The sequence below is a fragment of the Sorex fumeus genome, unplaced genomic scaffold (assembly GCF_029834395.1).
Source record: "Sorex fumeus unplaced genomic scaffold, SorFum_2.1 ptg000038l, whole genome shotgun sequence".
NCBI lineage: Eukaryota > Metazoa > Chordata > Mammalia > Eulipotyphla > Soricidae > Sorex > Sorex fumeus.
The window spans coordinates 6,433,002-6,449,774 of NW_026606095.1; the positions used below are offsets into that span (position 1 = coordinate 6,433,002).

Sequence of the window (16,773 nt, forward strand, 5' to 3'; positions counted from 1 at the left end):
GAGAGACTCAGGACCAAGGCTAGCGAGGCAGCGATACCACAGACGCATCGGATACAACCATGTCCCCCGACCGCCACCCCTGCTTCCAGCTCAGAGATTTGGCCATGTTTCAAAGAACGACAAACAGATCTTGTCCTCACGTTCCCCTCTTGTCCCTAGTACTTCTCTGTGGCTCTCACGATGCCTGCAGCACATACAAATGTGATAAGTTTGGGGACATTCCTAATGGTGTGGTGGACACACTCTTTCTCTGCTGGATGGTTTTTTTTTTTTTTAATTTTTACCAGTGAGACAACATGAGGTACAGTTGTAGACTTACAAATCTTCATGCTTGGGTTTCAATTATACAATGATCAAATACCCATCCCTCCACCAGTGCCCATTTCCCACCACCATGGATCCCAGTATCCCTCCCACCCCCCATCACCCCATCCCACCCTGCCTCTGTGGCAGGGCATTCCCTTTTGTTCTCTCTCTCCTTTTGGGTGCTGTGGTTTGCAAAAGAAAGACTGAGTGGCAATCATGTTTGGTCTATAGTCTACTTTCTCTGCTGGAGGTTTAAAAACCATATTTGTGGCAAAGTCTTTCCCTTGCCTGGTAATATGCTTGCCAATGCCTTCCTCTTCGGACAAGCAGCGTAGCATATTCAAAACTTGTTTTATTGCTTTGTCTTCATACACACAACCAAGGCCAGAGAGATAGGACAGTGGGGAGACAGCTTGTCTTGCATGAGGCTGACCTGAGTTCATCCCTGGCTCAAGATATGTTCTCCTGAGCCCACCAGGAGTGATCCTTGGGCAGAGCCAGGATAAATCCTGAGCACTGCTGGGTTTGGCCCCAAAACCGAAGGGGAAAATAAAACCCCCCAAACATAAACACAATCAGAACATAGTAAATGAAATCCCCTTTCAACCCCCAGCACGATTCCCAAGAGGAATCTCTCATTTTCAAGGCTTTCTGATGATCTTCCCTTGGTTCTCCAGCAGAATTCCAGTACACTGGATGCTCTGGGAACTGTGTGATGCTCAGGGTTAGCTCAGGCAGCTTCAACCATTGTGCTATCTCCTGAACCTGCCTATGCTTGGTACAGGGGTCACAGCAATTTTAATGAGCAAACCATATTGCTCTCCAAGCTCCTCAAAAAGTTTGGAATGAACAACCAGTAAACAGATAAAGAAAGAATCCTGAGCAGTTGTATACAAGTTCTAATCTCTTTTTTTCCAGTTTTCTAGGCACAACAATTGTTCTGTGGCTGATTCTAGTAAAATCTTTTCAGTTCTCTTGAGATCAGTGATCAACCTTAGCAGCCCTGAAGGGAAAGGCAGGGAGGGTCAAGAAGTGGAGTGCAGTGGCTGCATGCATGCGGCCGACCCAGGTTCGATTTCCAGCATCCCATATGGTTCCCTGAGCACCACCAGGAGTAATTCCTGAGTGCACGAGCGCACGAGCCAGGAAATAACCCCTGTGCATCACTGGGTGTGACCCAAAAAGCCAAAAAAAAAAAAAAAAAAAGGAAGCAGTGCAGAGGTGTGTCACACAGTGGCCAGTCTCCTGCCTCTACCAAGGTCAAAAGGAGCCCACAGCTCCTTTTCTCCAAAGCTGGAAAAAGGGGCATTGCAGCAAACAGATGCTTTGGTGGGAGGAAACAGGACACCCAAAACTCTTATCATAGGTGTTAAAGAGCCGCTCTGTTTTCTAACAAGGAACGTTCCTTCTGAGGTTGGCATCTAGTCAGCGGGAGACAGAGGCGGCTCTGTGTGAAGGACTAAGCGGGGCACACAACAAGCACAGTCACCCTCTGCTGCCTCTCGACTCCTGGGAACCCGGAAGCCCCGGCTGCCTCTAGGCTGGGATTGCAGAGACTCAGGAAGCAGCGAGTTCCACCCTTGCATCTGTCTGTGACATCCAAACACTGACCCGGGCAGGCCATGGGCCCAATGCTATGGTCGCCAAGAACTTGAGAGGTGGCCAGTGTGTTCAAGGGATGAAATTCAAAAGCTTATTGATCAACTTCAGTTTAAAAATTTAAAACTGGCACACTGTTCAGGAATTGTCTATGGGAAATGTACTACAGCAATATTCTGTAATGCCTAACAAGCATTTGTCATAAGTCAATGGAACTGAGACGAACCTTACTGGTGGTGTACACAACTGATTTTTTTCTTAGTATTAGTTTTTATTTTTACTGAATTAGCGTGAGATAAAGCATCACAAAGCTGTCTGTGATTGGTTTTCAGTCATACAATGTTCCAACACCCATCCCTCCAGCAGACATACACACCTAATTTCTAACACTGGATGACAACAAAAGGAATGCATTGCTTCATGTTGAAGTAATAATTAAAAAAACAGATATTTGGTTAAATTATTTTTAAATAAATTTCACTTGTATATTTACTTTTTCAAGGGGCTACTGACTTATTTGATTTTTTTAAATTGCTCTGTTTTATATTTTGGGTCACATCCAGTGTTGCTCAGGGGTTACTGCTGGCTCTGCACTAAGAAATTACACCTGATGGTGCTTGGGGGACTCTAATGGATGCTGGGAATCAACCATGTCAGTCATGGAGGAATTGGTCGGGATGGGAGATGTGTGCAGAAAGTAGATAAAGAACCAAACATGATGACCTCTCAGGGTCTGTACTGCAAACCATCATGCCCAAAAGTAGAGAGAGATTATGGGGGAATCGTGTCTGCCATGGAGGCAGGGGGAGGGTGGAAAAGGGGGGTTATACCGGGGATATTGGTGGTGGGGAATGTGCACTGGTGGAGGGATGGGTGTTTGATCATTGTGTGATTGTAACCCAAACATGAAAGCTTGTAACTATCTCATGGTTATTCAATAAAATTAAAACAACAAAAAAGTATAACATAAATGAGGTTTATTATAATTTCTTGGTGGTTTCGGGATTTGACTAAAACAATTTGACTAATTTCTATGTCTTAAGAGTCCCTTGCCAGGTATGAGCCGGGGGAGTGGGGGCAACTAAAACCTCATGGGAAGGGGGGCGTTTCGGTCCGCCCTTCACGCCCTACCGAGGCCACCAGTTGCCCCCCACTAGCGGCTCTCCAGCACGGCCACGACTCCAGAGCACAGAAACCAATTTCTTAACTATCTGACTTTCAGTATAAATACTTCCAGGGTCAATAAGTAAAACAGCAGAAATACAAAACCAACATTTAATTCTTGAACCCAGCTGTAGAAAGCAAATCACGTCACAATGCTTTTTCAGCATGTCTGATTTGGGGGGGGGGGTAAACTCTAAATAATAGTGGTGAATCTTTTATTGAAACAATGAATCTAATCTAAGCAGATAGAGTGTTAACTAGAATTCATCTGCCCCACAGGGACTGGGAGGGGTGGAGGTGGGGTTTTATTGGGGTTCTTCATGGTAAAAAAAAAGTATTGGTAAAGGGAAATGTGTTTGATATTTGCATGACTAAGACCTAAACCTGAAAGCTTTGTAACCTTTCCCACGGTGATTCAATAAATAAAAAAAAAAAAAGCCAAAAAAAAAAAGAGTCCCTTGCATGTCAATAAATTATATAAATATGAAGTTCAAAAAAAAAAACATGTCAGCCATGTGCAAGGCAAACACCCTACTTGCTGTGCTCTCACTTCTATTTTTGAAATAGAAGGTGCCCAATATTCTGGGACAATACCTGGTGATACTTAGCCTTGCCACCATGGCTACCCCCAGAGGTACTGCAGGGGTCAAGTTTGGGTCCTGGAACATGCAAGGCATGTGCTCCATCCTTTTGGCCTTTCTCCCAGAGTGGTGGCATATTTTAAATGCACAGATAGGAGCTAGAGATGAAGTCAGCAGAAGAGTACATGCATTTCATGTAAGGCCCTGGGTTTGATGCCCAGCTCTGCAAAAATTAAACTAAAAAAAAATATATATATATATATATAATTTTTTTCCTATTGGACAGTGTCGGTTCACTTTTATAAAATGTTCTCTTCAAAACAGAAACTCTTCCAGAGTCTTCTCAAGGAGACCATGTTTTGCAAATATGAGGGCAATCAATCCTTATCACAGTCCAGCATGTGGAGGGGCTGTGGCTTGACCAACCTCACACAGATAGTAACAGTGACAGAAGATTAGAGCCTGTATCTCCTTCCCCTATACCCAAGTGCTCCTTCTTCCAATCGACATACAGGGCTAATTACATCAATATTTGAGATAGAAAGTGTTAAGCAAACTAACAATGAATGAATTTATGGGGAAAAAAAATCACAGAGAAGAAATCAAAAGAGAAATGACTTCCTATACTGTTATTATTGTTATTTTGGTTTTTGGGCCACAGCCTGTGATACTCAGGGGTAATTCCTTGCACTGTACTCAGAAAGTCACTTCTGGTAGTGCTCAAGGAACCATATAGGATATAGGGAATTGAACCCAGGTCAGCTGCATGCAAGGCGAGTACTCTACCTGCTGTACTATTGCTCCAGCCCCCAATTTCCTCTATTATTGTGAAGAATACTATCTTAAATGAGCCTGATGTGCTTATTTGTCACCTTTGATCAAAAGTAGGATAAAGATGCAATCAATACGAAAGGACAAAGTGCAGCAGGATTCTAGATTTTTAAAATCCAGAGCCCAGTTCCTTGCTCAACAGAAGAGGTTCTGACCTTCCGTGGACTGCATGAGGCTACCTGGTTAATCTGAGCTACATTCTGCTCTCTTGCTGAGTATCAACTATCTGGCTTCAGCAATGAGCTGAAGCATCCATTGAAGAAAAACATCTCCAGGAGGGTATTTCACAGCATAATGGAATCAGGCCTGAGGTACTTAAGATAAGAGAATGATTGGCTATATGGAGAGAAGTAAAGATAAGGGAACAGTCTCCAAACATCAAAATAATGAATCAAGGGGATTAAATATAATTCACTGGTGTTACCCACACAGTAATCCTTGACTGACACTCTGCAGGTCAAAAAAGCAAGAAGAAAGCCTCTCAAATGGCAATTTTATTTATTTGTATCTGAGCCATCCTCTATGAAGGAAATTATATTTTGTGCATCAACCTTCCTTAGTCAAGATGACCTCCAATTTATCATATGGAAAGGGAAGGATAATGCAAACAGGAATCAAGTGTTTGTGAGTCAAACCAAGGATAGACAGAACAAGCGTTATTTATTTACATGTGTTTTTCTCCTTCAGTTTAGTGTATCAAGAAGTTCCTGGCACAGTGTTATGTTGTGAAACTCTCTGTTCTCTTACCTTAACCCATCTCTACATTCTGTGCAGTCGTGGAATTCAGTACATGTCTTGCAGTTTTCACTGCATTTCCGGCAAAGATTTTTCTCTGTTAAAAAAAAGAAAGTTACCAGGTTACAAACCACTAAGTCAACTGATCCATAAATGCACGTGGAGCTATTTTATTTATTTATTTATTTGTTTGTTTGTTTTTTCCTTTTTGGGTCACACCCAGTGATGCATAGGAGTTACTCCTGGCGGTGCTTGGGGGACCATATGGGATGCTAGGAATCGAACCTGGGTCGGCCACATGCAAGGCAAACGCTGTGCTATCGCTCTAGCCCCTGGAGATATTTTAAACATGGCTAATATATAATGATAGAACACTTGCATGTTCTTTTTTTTTTCTTTCTTTTCTTTTTTTTTTTTACAGTTGTAGATTTACAATTTTTTGTGCTTGGGTTTCGATTATACAATGATCAGATACCCATCCCTCCACCAGTGCCCATTTTCCACCACCATGGATAATATCCCCCCACCCCCCCCTGTCTCTGTGGCAGGGCAATCCCCTGTGTTCTCTCTCTCCTTTTGGGTGTTGTGGTCTGCAAAAGAGGCATTGAGTGGCAAACATGTTCAGTCCATAGTCTACTTTCGACATGCATCTCCCCTCCTGGGAGGATCCTCCAAACATCCTTTATTTGGTGCTCCCTTCTCTATCTGAACTGCCCTTTCCTCTAGGATACCCGGCTGGCCTCTAAGTTATGGAGTAATCGTCCTGGTGCTGATCTCAGCTATTCTTGGGTATTAATCTCATACTTTGTTACTTTATATCCCCCAGATGAATGCAATCTTTCTATGTCTATCCCTCTCTTTCTGACTCATTTCGCTTAGCATGATACTTTCCATGTTGTACCACTTGTATGTAAATTTCATGACTTCATCTTTTCTAACAGCTACATAGTACTCCATTGTGTAGATGTACCAAAGTTTCTTTAACCAGTCATCTGTTCTTGGGCATTCAGGTTTCTTCCAGTTTCTGGCTATTGTAAAGAGTGCCACTTGCATGTTCTTGAGCAAAAAAAAAAAAAAAAAAAAAAAAAAAAAAGTTCCACATTCAACATTGCTATCACCTCTAGCAAACCAACCAAATTCAGCGCCTAGGAATTATAGCAATGAGAAGTGCTATACATATATCTATTTTGCACACAATAAAATGGCAGCTCACTGAGTTCTTAATTGTGTGTGTAGTTTGACTTTTTCTAGTCCCATTTCTTCCTTCCAAGAAGGACTGAAACTTCTGATCCCAGAAAACCTGCCTGAGGCAGCACTCCTTTGTGAATGTGAAGAATCTGGAGGCTGTTGAAGGAGGTGGAATGGTCCTGCTCATCCTCAGTAGACTCACAGCTTTCAAGGCAGCTGTGATGTATTCCACTAGACAGCAGAATACCTAAATTAAAGGTAATCACAAATTTTTTTTTTGTCACACCCAGAGTTACTCAGAGTGTACTCCTAGCTCTGCACTGAGGGATCAAACCTGGTGGGACTAAGGGACCATCTGGGATGCCGAGAATTCAACTTGGGACAGGTGCATGTAAGGCAGTCACTATAATCCACGTACTATCTTTCTGGCCCCAGGACTGCAAACTAATGTACTTTATAGTTGTTACAGACATGACAGGAATTTATTTTGCAAATATCTACTCTAGAAGACAGAATGGAATTATAAACACGAATAGAGCCAAATGAAGCTTTAACTGGCTTCTCGTCCTCCTTACTCTCTTTAAATGGTGATTTTAAGATTTTACTAAGAATCTTCTGTCTCAAATCTGAGTCCTTAGGTATGAAATACATTTGTACCTTGAACAAAGTGGGAGGATTAGAGGTACGACCCCAGTGTGGTATAAAATCCACATACAGCTTAGTCTTCCATAGCCAATGTGTTCAACATGCAAACTATGTAATCTCCACCTGTGATAGTTGATTGTGCAACTGTGAAACCTGTAGCATAACATGGACCCATGAAGTTCTAACCCAGGTTTGTTCAAGGTTTTAGCATTGCACATGATCTCCCTCTTATGGTGTCACTGAGATTACTCAAAAACCTAGATTTAGGGGCTACAGCAATAGCACAGCAGGTAGGGTGTTTGTCTTGCATGTGGCCGACCCGGGTTTGATTCCCAGCATCCCATATGGTTCCCTGAGCACCGCCAGGGGTAATTCCTGAGTGAAGAGCCAGAAGTGACCCCTGAGCATCTGAGTGTGACCCAAAAAGCAAAAACCAAACAAACTAATAAACAAAAAACAAACAAACAAAACCCTAGATTTAACATTTCCAGGGAACAAGTCTTGAGGAATTGATGGAGCCATTCAAGAGAACACTATTAGCTCTAAAACACTGTGAATGTGTTGTCAGTAAGTTACCAGTCAGGATCATACATGATCACTGAGCTATAAGCCAGTTGCTGAATGAGAAAAGTGTAACAAGAGGTGATTACAGAATGGGTAGACTATTCATGTAAGCCAAGAAATTGCTGCTCAAATCCGATTCTTGATCTTCATCCTGTCACACAACATTCAAGACTGACTTTCTTTCCAAAAACTCAGTTTTCTTAACATTAAAAAAAAATCAAATTTGAAGTTTTTCTCTAAGTATTACTGTTTTTCTTTCTTTTCTTCTTTTGTTTTTGGGCTACACCTGGTGATGTAGCCAAGGTGATGCTCAAGGGTTACTCCTGGCTCTGTACTCAGGAATCACTCCTAATGGTGCTAAAGGAACCATATGGAATGTCTGGGATCAAATCTGGGTCCGCTACATGCAAGGCAAGGGCCCTACTGCAGTCCTATTGCTCTGACCCTGAGTTCATCTGTTTTCTTTTATGCCTCTTTTCACTTTCATATTCCCCATTAATTTCTAGTTCATGTCTGCTATTTTGGAGGAAAAGAAAATCCTTGCCCACTGAGATTCCATCTGAATAAAGAGAACTGTACTTAAGTGGAAAACCTCCAGAACCCAGCCTCAGCCACGCTCAAGGCCACTCTCCACATGCTCGGACGAGCGTCACGCCTGCAGAGGAACCCAGGTATGTGGGACCTGGGGCTGAGATCTCCAAGCCTGTTCAGATCAGGACTGGGCGTCCTCCACCCAGATTCCCCATTTTCCAGTAGCTTGGCAGTCACATCCACAAACTGCCCCCAGCGCCATGTAATCCCATCAAAAGCCAAAATCCAGAGACTATAAAACAAAGCTCCCGGAAGTGTATGGCCTCGAGTCTAGCCCACTAATACCTAAAGCAGCACACATGTTTGGTTTTAACCACTTGCTTATATTCTCTTACACACATTCTCCATCCCTCTCAGAGAGCCCGGCAAGTTACTGAGAGTATCCCACCTGCACAGCAGAACCTGGCAAGCTCCCTGTGGCATATTTGGTATGCCAAAACCAGTAACAATAACGGGTCTCATTCCCCTGACCCTGAAAGAGCCTCCAATACAGCAGCAATGGGAAAGAGGAGTAAGGAGAAGCTGCTAAAATCTCAGGGCTGGGACAAATGGAGATGTTACTGGAACCTACTCGAGCAATTCAATGAAAAACGGGATGACACTGATACAGTACTTAAGAAACAGGAGTGTCCAGAATCCTCAGTTTACTGTTAGTATTTTGGGGCCACCCCTGAGCAGAGCTCAGGGCCTCCATAATTCAGGGATCTGTTCTAAGAGATCACTCTTGGCAGTGTTTGGGACAATATGAGGTGCCAAGGATGGAACCAGAATCAGCTGCATGTAAGAGAAGTGCTTGTACCATTTAGGTTGATTTCTTTCTTTATTTTTTTAAATGTAAGTCTTATTCTTTGAAGCTTGCATAACACATCTTTGATGTGTCAGATGGCATAATGTGATGCCCATGTTAAGGCAACTGGTATAAACTTAGAAACAACGCAAGTTTCCAGTTGCCCATTACAGGGCAGTGAGTGTGAAACCATTCTCTAATGCAACTCCAGGTACCAAACTCCTGGAGGCTACATGTGTATTTTCAGATTTTTATTTGGTAAAGCTGAAAATGATTTGCGTTCATTTGAAAAAATAATACCCCAAATTCTAGTTTTAGGCCCAACTAGTCACTGTCACTGTCACTGTCCTCCCGTTGTTCATCGATTTGCTCGAGCGGGCCCAGTAACATCTCCATTGGAGACTTTGTTGTTACTGTGTTTGGCATATTGAATACGTCACGGGTAGCTTGCTTCTACCGCATTAAATGGACTTCATGACTTTCTCAGTGATTCCAGCACCTCAGAGTTTTTGATACTATCTGTCATTTTGTAGGTTCCTCATTAATGTGTAAGTCTTTGAATGTCGTATTATTTAGACTTTGAAAAGTGTCCTTTGATATCACATAGGTCTGGTTCCTTTGAGAGCCTACATAGGAGGTTGGCCCATGTCTAGCGTCTAGGAATTTGGGTTGAAGGAGGGCTGTTAGCTCTCTTTCCCCAGCTGGTAAGCGTGGCTTATGGTGCTTATACCATTAGTGCCATCCATATGACTAAGGGGAACCCCTGCATTCCTTCTAGAAGTCTCTGGGATTTGGTACAGGCTATGAAAGATGTCTTTTTGACCAGATACTGAGACAATCATAAAGCTGAGATTTTGATGGGGTCCTTGATCAGTTTTATTTTACTGGAAGAATTAAATGCATCTGGTGTGATACCATTAAGAGCAAACTAGTTGGAAGCTTGTGCTTAGTTGCTCCAGATTGTTCTCATATCTGCTTTCCCTCCATATCCTTTCATTGTACTTAATCATATCTCTGAGTACCACTAAGAAATAAATCTGTGTGTTCTCAAAAAACTGAGTCTAAGGAAGGGCTTGAGGAGCTCCTGACAGCTGACTTAAAACACATTTTTCAAAAAAAAAAATCTCAATTTTTCTGGTTTTATTTTATTTTTTTGGTGTGGTGTGTATGTGTTGTTGTTGTGCTATTAGATCCTGTTTGATGTGACGCATAGTTCACACTTCTTGGAGAAGAAATTCTCAAGTTCATTCAAATAAAAACCTTCCATTTCCTTTTGTAAACCTTGATCTTTGAGATTAACTCACTGGTGTCTTGATAGGATCCATCCGGGCAGTGGGTAACACAGCTGTTCGTTTCTTCATTTAGGAAGTAGCCATATTTACAGGCTAAGCACTGGTCACTGTGACTTCCAAAGCAAGACTCACAGTTGGGGGCACACTTTCTGCACCGCTTCTTGTCTGCATGGTAGTGACCCGGGGGACAGCTGGAGACACAAATCCTGTGTTGTGACATGACAAGAAAGAAGAGCAGAGTCACCCAGTGAAATAATTCTAAGCATTCCCTTTGAGGTATTGACTAAACAACTGTTTGCACTTCCAAGAATTTTTTAAACCATGAGGGGAACATCATGTCTAAGGGACAAAGTTCTGTTGGTTAAATTTTTTCCTGTGGAGGGAGTTAATGCAGTCACACAATAAAAATCCATTAAGTAAGTTATGTGTTGGTCTAAACTATCTTCCACTGATTTTGCGTAAAAAGGCTACTAATAATGAATTATTTATATTACTGTGTCTTGTTTGTCATATGTAACCTATGTGTGTGGTAGAGGTGGTGTAAATATATTTAAATAAATTTATGCTGCTTCTGACAAACTTAAAAAAATAACCTCTTGGTTTATATATAATTGAAGGGCAGGGTTTTATTTATGCACTCAACAAATATTTACTGGGTATCAATTAAGTGTCAGGCTTTTGGCTCAAGCTTAGAAGACAAAAGAAGTGTTCAGATAACCAAGGGTGTTTTGCTTAGGGAACGTGAATTCCTGCATGAATGTAAACAGAAGCTGGGATGTGTGTAGGTCTGGAGTGCATATTCATAAGTGAGTAAGTCAATCCTGAATGTCTACCTACGTGAGGTAGGAGACAGTGGCAGGGCTGGGACACACATGCCTGGGGAGGCAGAGACTCAGATGGCCATTCATTGTCCCACTGCCCTTCTGCATGGACACCTATCTGCACAGCACATGCGGTTCTTGGAGACAGAGGGTTTGAGGAGACCCAGCTCAATGCTCAGAGCGGGAGAGGGAGAATAAGCAGAAAGCAGAACCACAGTCAGCCACACTGGGAAACGCAGGAAAGCACGCACTGGAGCCCTGCAATAACACTTCCATGAAGGACAAATGCATTTGTGGCACCAATTGGCTATGGGATGGAAAGACTGCAGGGAGCGGGGCAGAGGAAGACCAGGCATGTGATAGCTAGTCTCCACAACCTGCATGAGAGAAGAGACACTGGCAAGGTTTTTGTTTGTTTTGTTCTTGTTTGGGGTCACACCCAGCAGTGCTCAGGGTTCTGTACTCAGGAATCATCCTGTCCGTGCTTGGTGGATCATATGGGATGCAGGGGATCGAATCCAGGCCAGCCGTGTGCAAGGTGAATGCACTACCCAGTGTCCTATCCTCCAGTCCCGACACTGGCTGCTTTACAGTGTGTATGTACCCTGGGGTTTCTGATCTGGTAAGACACAGCCTGCTTCCCTGGGGGTTCCCAGGACCAGGTTGCAGGGAACTTGATGGCCTAGACTCTTACCTGGTGTTGTTCTTCAGCTTGTAGTAGTAGTGGAGACAGTCATTGCAGTGTTCTGGCCCTGGCCCGTCACAGCCCACCTCGCTGCACTCGGGGTCACAGAGACCTTTCCGAAGGAAAACAGAAAAGCACTTGGAATAAAAACTATTTTATGGTTGGTCATTACTTGTGTATTCACAAATGACTTCTAAGAATCGTGTGGCTCTTTCTCACCACCTGCATTTGGAGATTTCAGGTCACTTCCCCACCCAAGACGGCTGATGCCAAGGGCGGACGAAGGAGGAAACGAGGGCCAGGTTGGTTGGTGATCAGTTGCTGTTTATTCCATTCTCCCTACACGCCTGTTCCAGTCTCACTAAACCCCCATTCCAGTCTCACACTGCCCCTCATTCCCGTCTCCTCCTGTCTTCCTTGTTGGTCGCTCCTCTAGGACTTGCCGCCTGGGTCTCTCTCTTGCCTCTCCCAACCTCCCAGCACGGGGGTAGCAAGCACACCTAGGTAGCACAATCAACATATCAAAGCCCTTCCTTATTGCCTGCAGCCAGAAGGGAGATCCAGCTCAAGGGCCAAGTATCACCTAGGGGTTTTTCTCCTTTCCTTAGTCCAATAACCGTTTAAAAATTCATCTTAATTCTACTTCTTAATATTAGTTATTTTTGTATGGACACAGTAAGAAATACATTAAACTTGTAGGGTGGCTCTCCTGGGGGCATCTTGCTATGGATCCCACTCTACAGTGCTCAGGCCAGATTAATCTTTCCTAACCCTAGCAGGGTCCTAATCTACTTGTTACTTTTTGGATCATGACAGAATTTGTCCATGAACATGCTCTTAATTTACAGTTAGGTATCATGGTGCTCTGGCCTGGCCCATTTCAATGCCAGGGTAGCTCACAGCTTGCCCTGGGTCCATCCAGTCCCTCCCTTGTCGGGACCCTGATTTTGGGGTGCTAGGAAGTAAGGGCAACTGAGGTTTAAGTCAGGAAAACAGATGCCCAGAAGTGAATATTATTCTAAGTCAATTAATTCCCAAGTTATAAAAGCATAGCATTAACTGTTTTCCTGTGTCTGTAAGACAAGGACATTGCTCTGAATTAACTATGCAAAGGACATAAGGAGAAGAGAAAAGCAATATTTACAAGTCAACAGAGTCTGATTAGGAGATAAAGGTGACTGACCCATTGGGGAAGCAGAGCACAAAGAAAGAAGTTACAGATAAACACAGAGGAATGGGAGTGCCTCTGTGGAGCACTGTGAATGGATGCAACCCAATAAACCTAAGCTCCCTGTGGCAAGGCAGAAAAGACAAACCAGTGTTATCCTACAACTATCCATTTTTGTTTGTAGGGCCACCTGGTGATGCTCAGGGCTTACTCCTGGCTCTATGCTCAGGAAGCACTCCTAACAGGATTTGAGGGGTCATATGCAGTGCAGGGGATCAAGCTTGGGCTGGTTGCCAACAAGGAAAATATCCTACCTGCTGTACTATTGCTTTTGCCTCTGGAGTCGACCATTTCAAAGTTTATTTCAGCTTGGTATAAAGTAAGATTTTCCCCACCCCTATGCAATTAGAGCTGAAGATGGAATAACAATATTTGATGTGGCCCTGAGCCCAGAGATAAACTCTTGACTTTCTTGAGGAAACCCTCAGTGACCTAAGTATCAGGAATGTAAATCCAAGTCACGGTTAGATCTTGAAACCACAAATGGCTGCCTTGTGGCCTATGAAAATATTTCAGAATTCAAATGAACAATGTCACCGTGACAACTGGGAAAAAAGGAATTAAATATGTCTAATGATAAAAATGTCAGATATTTAGAAAAATGAACAAGTTAAGCTGTTGACAGAAAAGTTAAAAAAGCAAAAAGGTCATGATTTACTCTCTGGCTGGGGATTTCCTACCTTGTCTGACATCATGAAAGCCACCGAATACCCCTGAGATATTATAGCTAGCAAGAAACATCGTTATGGCATCTGACACAAGCTTAATGGTTTCTAGTTCCGAATTACAAAGCAGGTACTTCAGGACAGATAAGGAATTTAAAATTGTATCTTACCCGTAAGGTCAAAAGGCAACTTAACAAAAGAAAACTACATATAAATTAGAAAAATCTGAGCAAGCTTAAAGAATTCCTAACCTGGGATGAAGGTTTTTTGTCTCTCTTGCTACCTATGCTTTGGTATAGAGCTAGAGACAATACACAGGCAGAAAATAAATACCACAAAGATGAAGCTATTTTGTGATTGATGAAAAAACTTACTACTGTCAAGGAATAGTGATATGAATTTTGCTGCCCTGAAGTCCTTTTTTTCCCTTATTCTCCATATTTAGGGAGATTTGGTTCCATAATCAGGCTGTTCTCATTGAAAATTCATATGATTTTAAATAAATAAGTTGCACAAAATAAACCAACACTAAGCTGGCTAGAAATCTCTTGAGCCATATTTATTTCAATCAAAAGCACCTAACTTGAACTTTGATCTCTTTTAGTCATTATAGGTTTATAATTAGCCAATCACAGAAACATAAGATGGTTGAACTTGAAATGAATGACTCTGAGAAAAATCTAGTAGTCAAACACCCTAATTTTACTAATGAGGAAACAAATTTTTTCCAAGAGTTACAATGATTTTTGCAGTATTAGCTATTGGCTAGGAGAGCTGAGATCCAATTACTCTAGTTCAGATGACCTTGTAGATAGTAAATCACATATCAGAGAAGATAACCTTTCTACCTGAGTCATTTAAGAGTCATTTAAGACTTGGGGAAAAAAGGTACATATAGATTTTTGGGTCACACTTAGATATGCTTAGTGAGTACTCCTGGCTCTGAGGTCAGGGAGTACTCCTGGCGATGCTCAGGATCCGTATATGGTGCTGGGTATCAAACCTGGTTGGCCAGTGTGCAACGTTACCTGCTGTACTACTTCAGTAAAAAATATAGTAAACTATATTTTTGATTAATCACAGGAGTCACTGGGCAATGTTGTTTATCTCCATTTCTCCTACAGTCTCTAGTCAGTCTCTAAATTCAATGCCACAGTCTGCCCATCTTGGGACATTCTCGTTGTCTACTCTGGTACTTAGAAGGGGATGTCTCTGTGGGTAAGAGTCAACATATATAGTCAATGGTGGTTTCTGAAATTCCTGGAATTTGAGTCAAGTGTGTAGGGATCTGGTTAGGATGGTATCATCTGTGCATCTTAGACAACCTGACTAAATGAAGGTGAGAATCAGTCCAAAGAAATGGAGTGATGGGTGGACCTAAATCTTTCCTCAGAGACTTCTGCAACGAAAATTCAAAAACCATTTAGTCTTTACGTGCCAGAGCTGAGAATGACAGTGCCCATGTTGTACCTTTTCTTTTATAATCTTAGACTCTCCTAGATGCAAAGTAGTATTTTAGGCTACTGACTAGCAGTGAAGTAATTCTTTTTGTTGTCTCTCATGTTCCTGGGTGGACATTGTAGAGATATATTAAGAAAAATCAAGAAGATATACAACTTTAAAAAAATTTTAATATTACCAAAATTCAAATTGGAAGCATATGAAAATATGTTACTATTATGCCTCATGCATGCTTCTGGATTTATGCACCTATCTAATAGGTTGGTAGTTAAAATATGAACCTTGAAAGAAATTCTAAAGGTAGCTCAATAGGTCTAAATGATTTCAGTTTATTACTCATTCTGGGATAACACCTACTGAAACAAAAGGAAGCACATATGTATATTTAAGATATTTTGTGAAGGTGAATAAGGCACTTTTAGTATCTAGAGAAAAATTTTCTGAGAACTTAGTTAAAAAGATATTTCATCTGGGGACCAGAGTGATATTTCAGCAAGTATGGCACTTGCCTTGCACAAGGTTGATCCGGGTTCAATCCCTGGCAACCCATATGGTTCCTTAAGCACAGCTAGGAGTGATTCCTGAGTACAGAGGCAGGAATGAGCCTTGAGTATTGCCAGTTGTGGCCCAAAAACAAAAACATAAAAATGAAAAACAAATCTCATCTAGAAGTACAATTAACTACTCAGAAACATCTTTCCATGAGAAAAAAAAATAAACACTTTGTTTGTGTTACACAGCATCTTCCCATAGAACTAACTGTTCCCTGAAAGAGGTATTGGGAAGGAGACATAAGACTTGCAAATGATTTGGCAACAATATTTAAATAACCCCAGAAAATGAACTATAAAAGATCTATGGAATTAATCCATTCCTGCCACCACATACTGTTCCGTGAGTACTGGTAGGAATGATGCCTGAGAGCAGAGCTAGAAGTAAGCCCTAAGCACTGCTGGGTGTGGTACTCAAACAAAAACAAAAAGATATACGGAATTAAACAAAGTGGCTAGATGTAAGACAGCCAGGCAGAATCCAACAAATTTCTTGGGGCCAGAGTGGGGACTGTCGTACCTCAGTGGGAGAGCACCTGCCTTTCATATGTGAGATCCTAGACACCACCAACACAAGCCAACAAATGCCAAAATATTTATAGAGATATCAGTACATACTAATTAAAAGTTATGGAACAGGGGGCCAGAGTGACAGTTGTGCAGGTCAAGTGTTTGCCTGGCATGTTGCCAGTGCAGGTTGACTCCCTGAAACAGATAGTCCCAGATAGTCCCCAGAACCTCACTAGGAGTGATCCCTGAGTGCAGAGGTAGGAGTAAGCCCTCGTTATCACTGAGCAAGACCCAGTAACTAAAATATAAACAAGATATGAAGCACTTTCCATTACAATAGCAATAAGACTGAAAATACTTAGGAATGATGCTACATTAAATAAAAAGATTTCAGTCACACCCATAAGCCACCCCTGGCTGATGCCAGGTAATCTTGTCATTGACCACCATCCAGGTCACATGTCCTTCCAATATGACGCTCACCATAACCATGCCTCCAGACCCCACACCAGGCTGTTTCACTTGGGGTACCACAGAGGGGGGCAGGTGAGACTTCTCCCTGCCCTAAG

The 16,773-nt window shown here is 42.2% G+C and overlaps 1 protein-coding gene across 1 annotated transcript in view; it reads right to left on the minus strand.

The window, feature by feature from the left end:
* Positions 1-16,773, minus strand: part of PCSK5 (proprotein convertase subtilisin/kexin type 5) — a 482,296-nt gene that overhangs the window by 155,278 nt on the left and 310,245 nt on the right. The window contains exons 15-17 of the mRNA XM_056118773.1: positions 11,799-11,901; positions 10,296-10,489; positions 5,229-5,313 (exon numbers count right to left, since the gene is read on the minus strand). Of these exons, the coding sequence (XP_055974748.1) occupies positions 5,229-5,313; positions 10,296-10,489; positions 11,799-11,901 (382 nt within the window). The remainder of the gene's footprint in view (positions 1-5,228; positions 5,314-10,295; positions 10,490-11,798; positions 11,902-16,773) is intronic.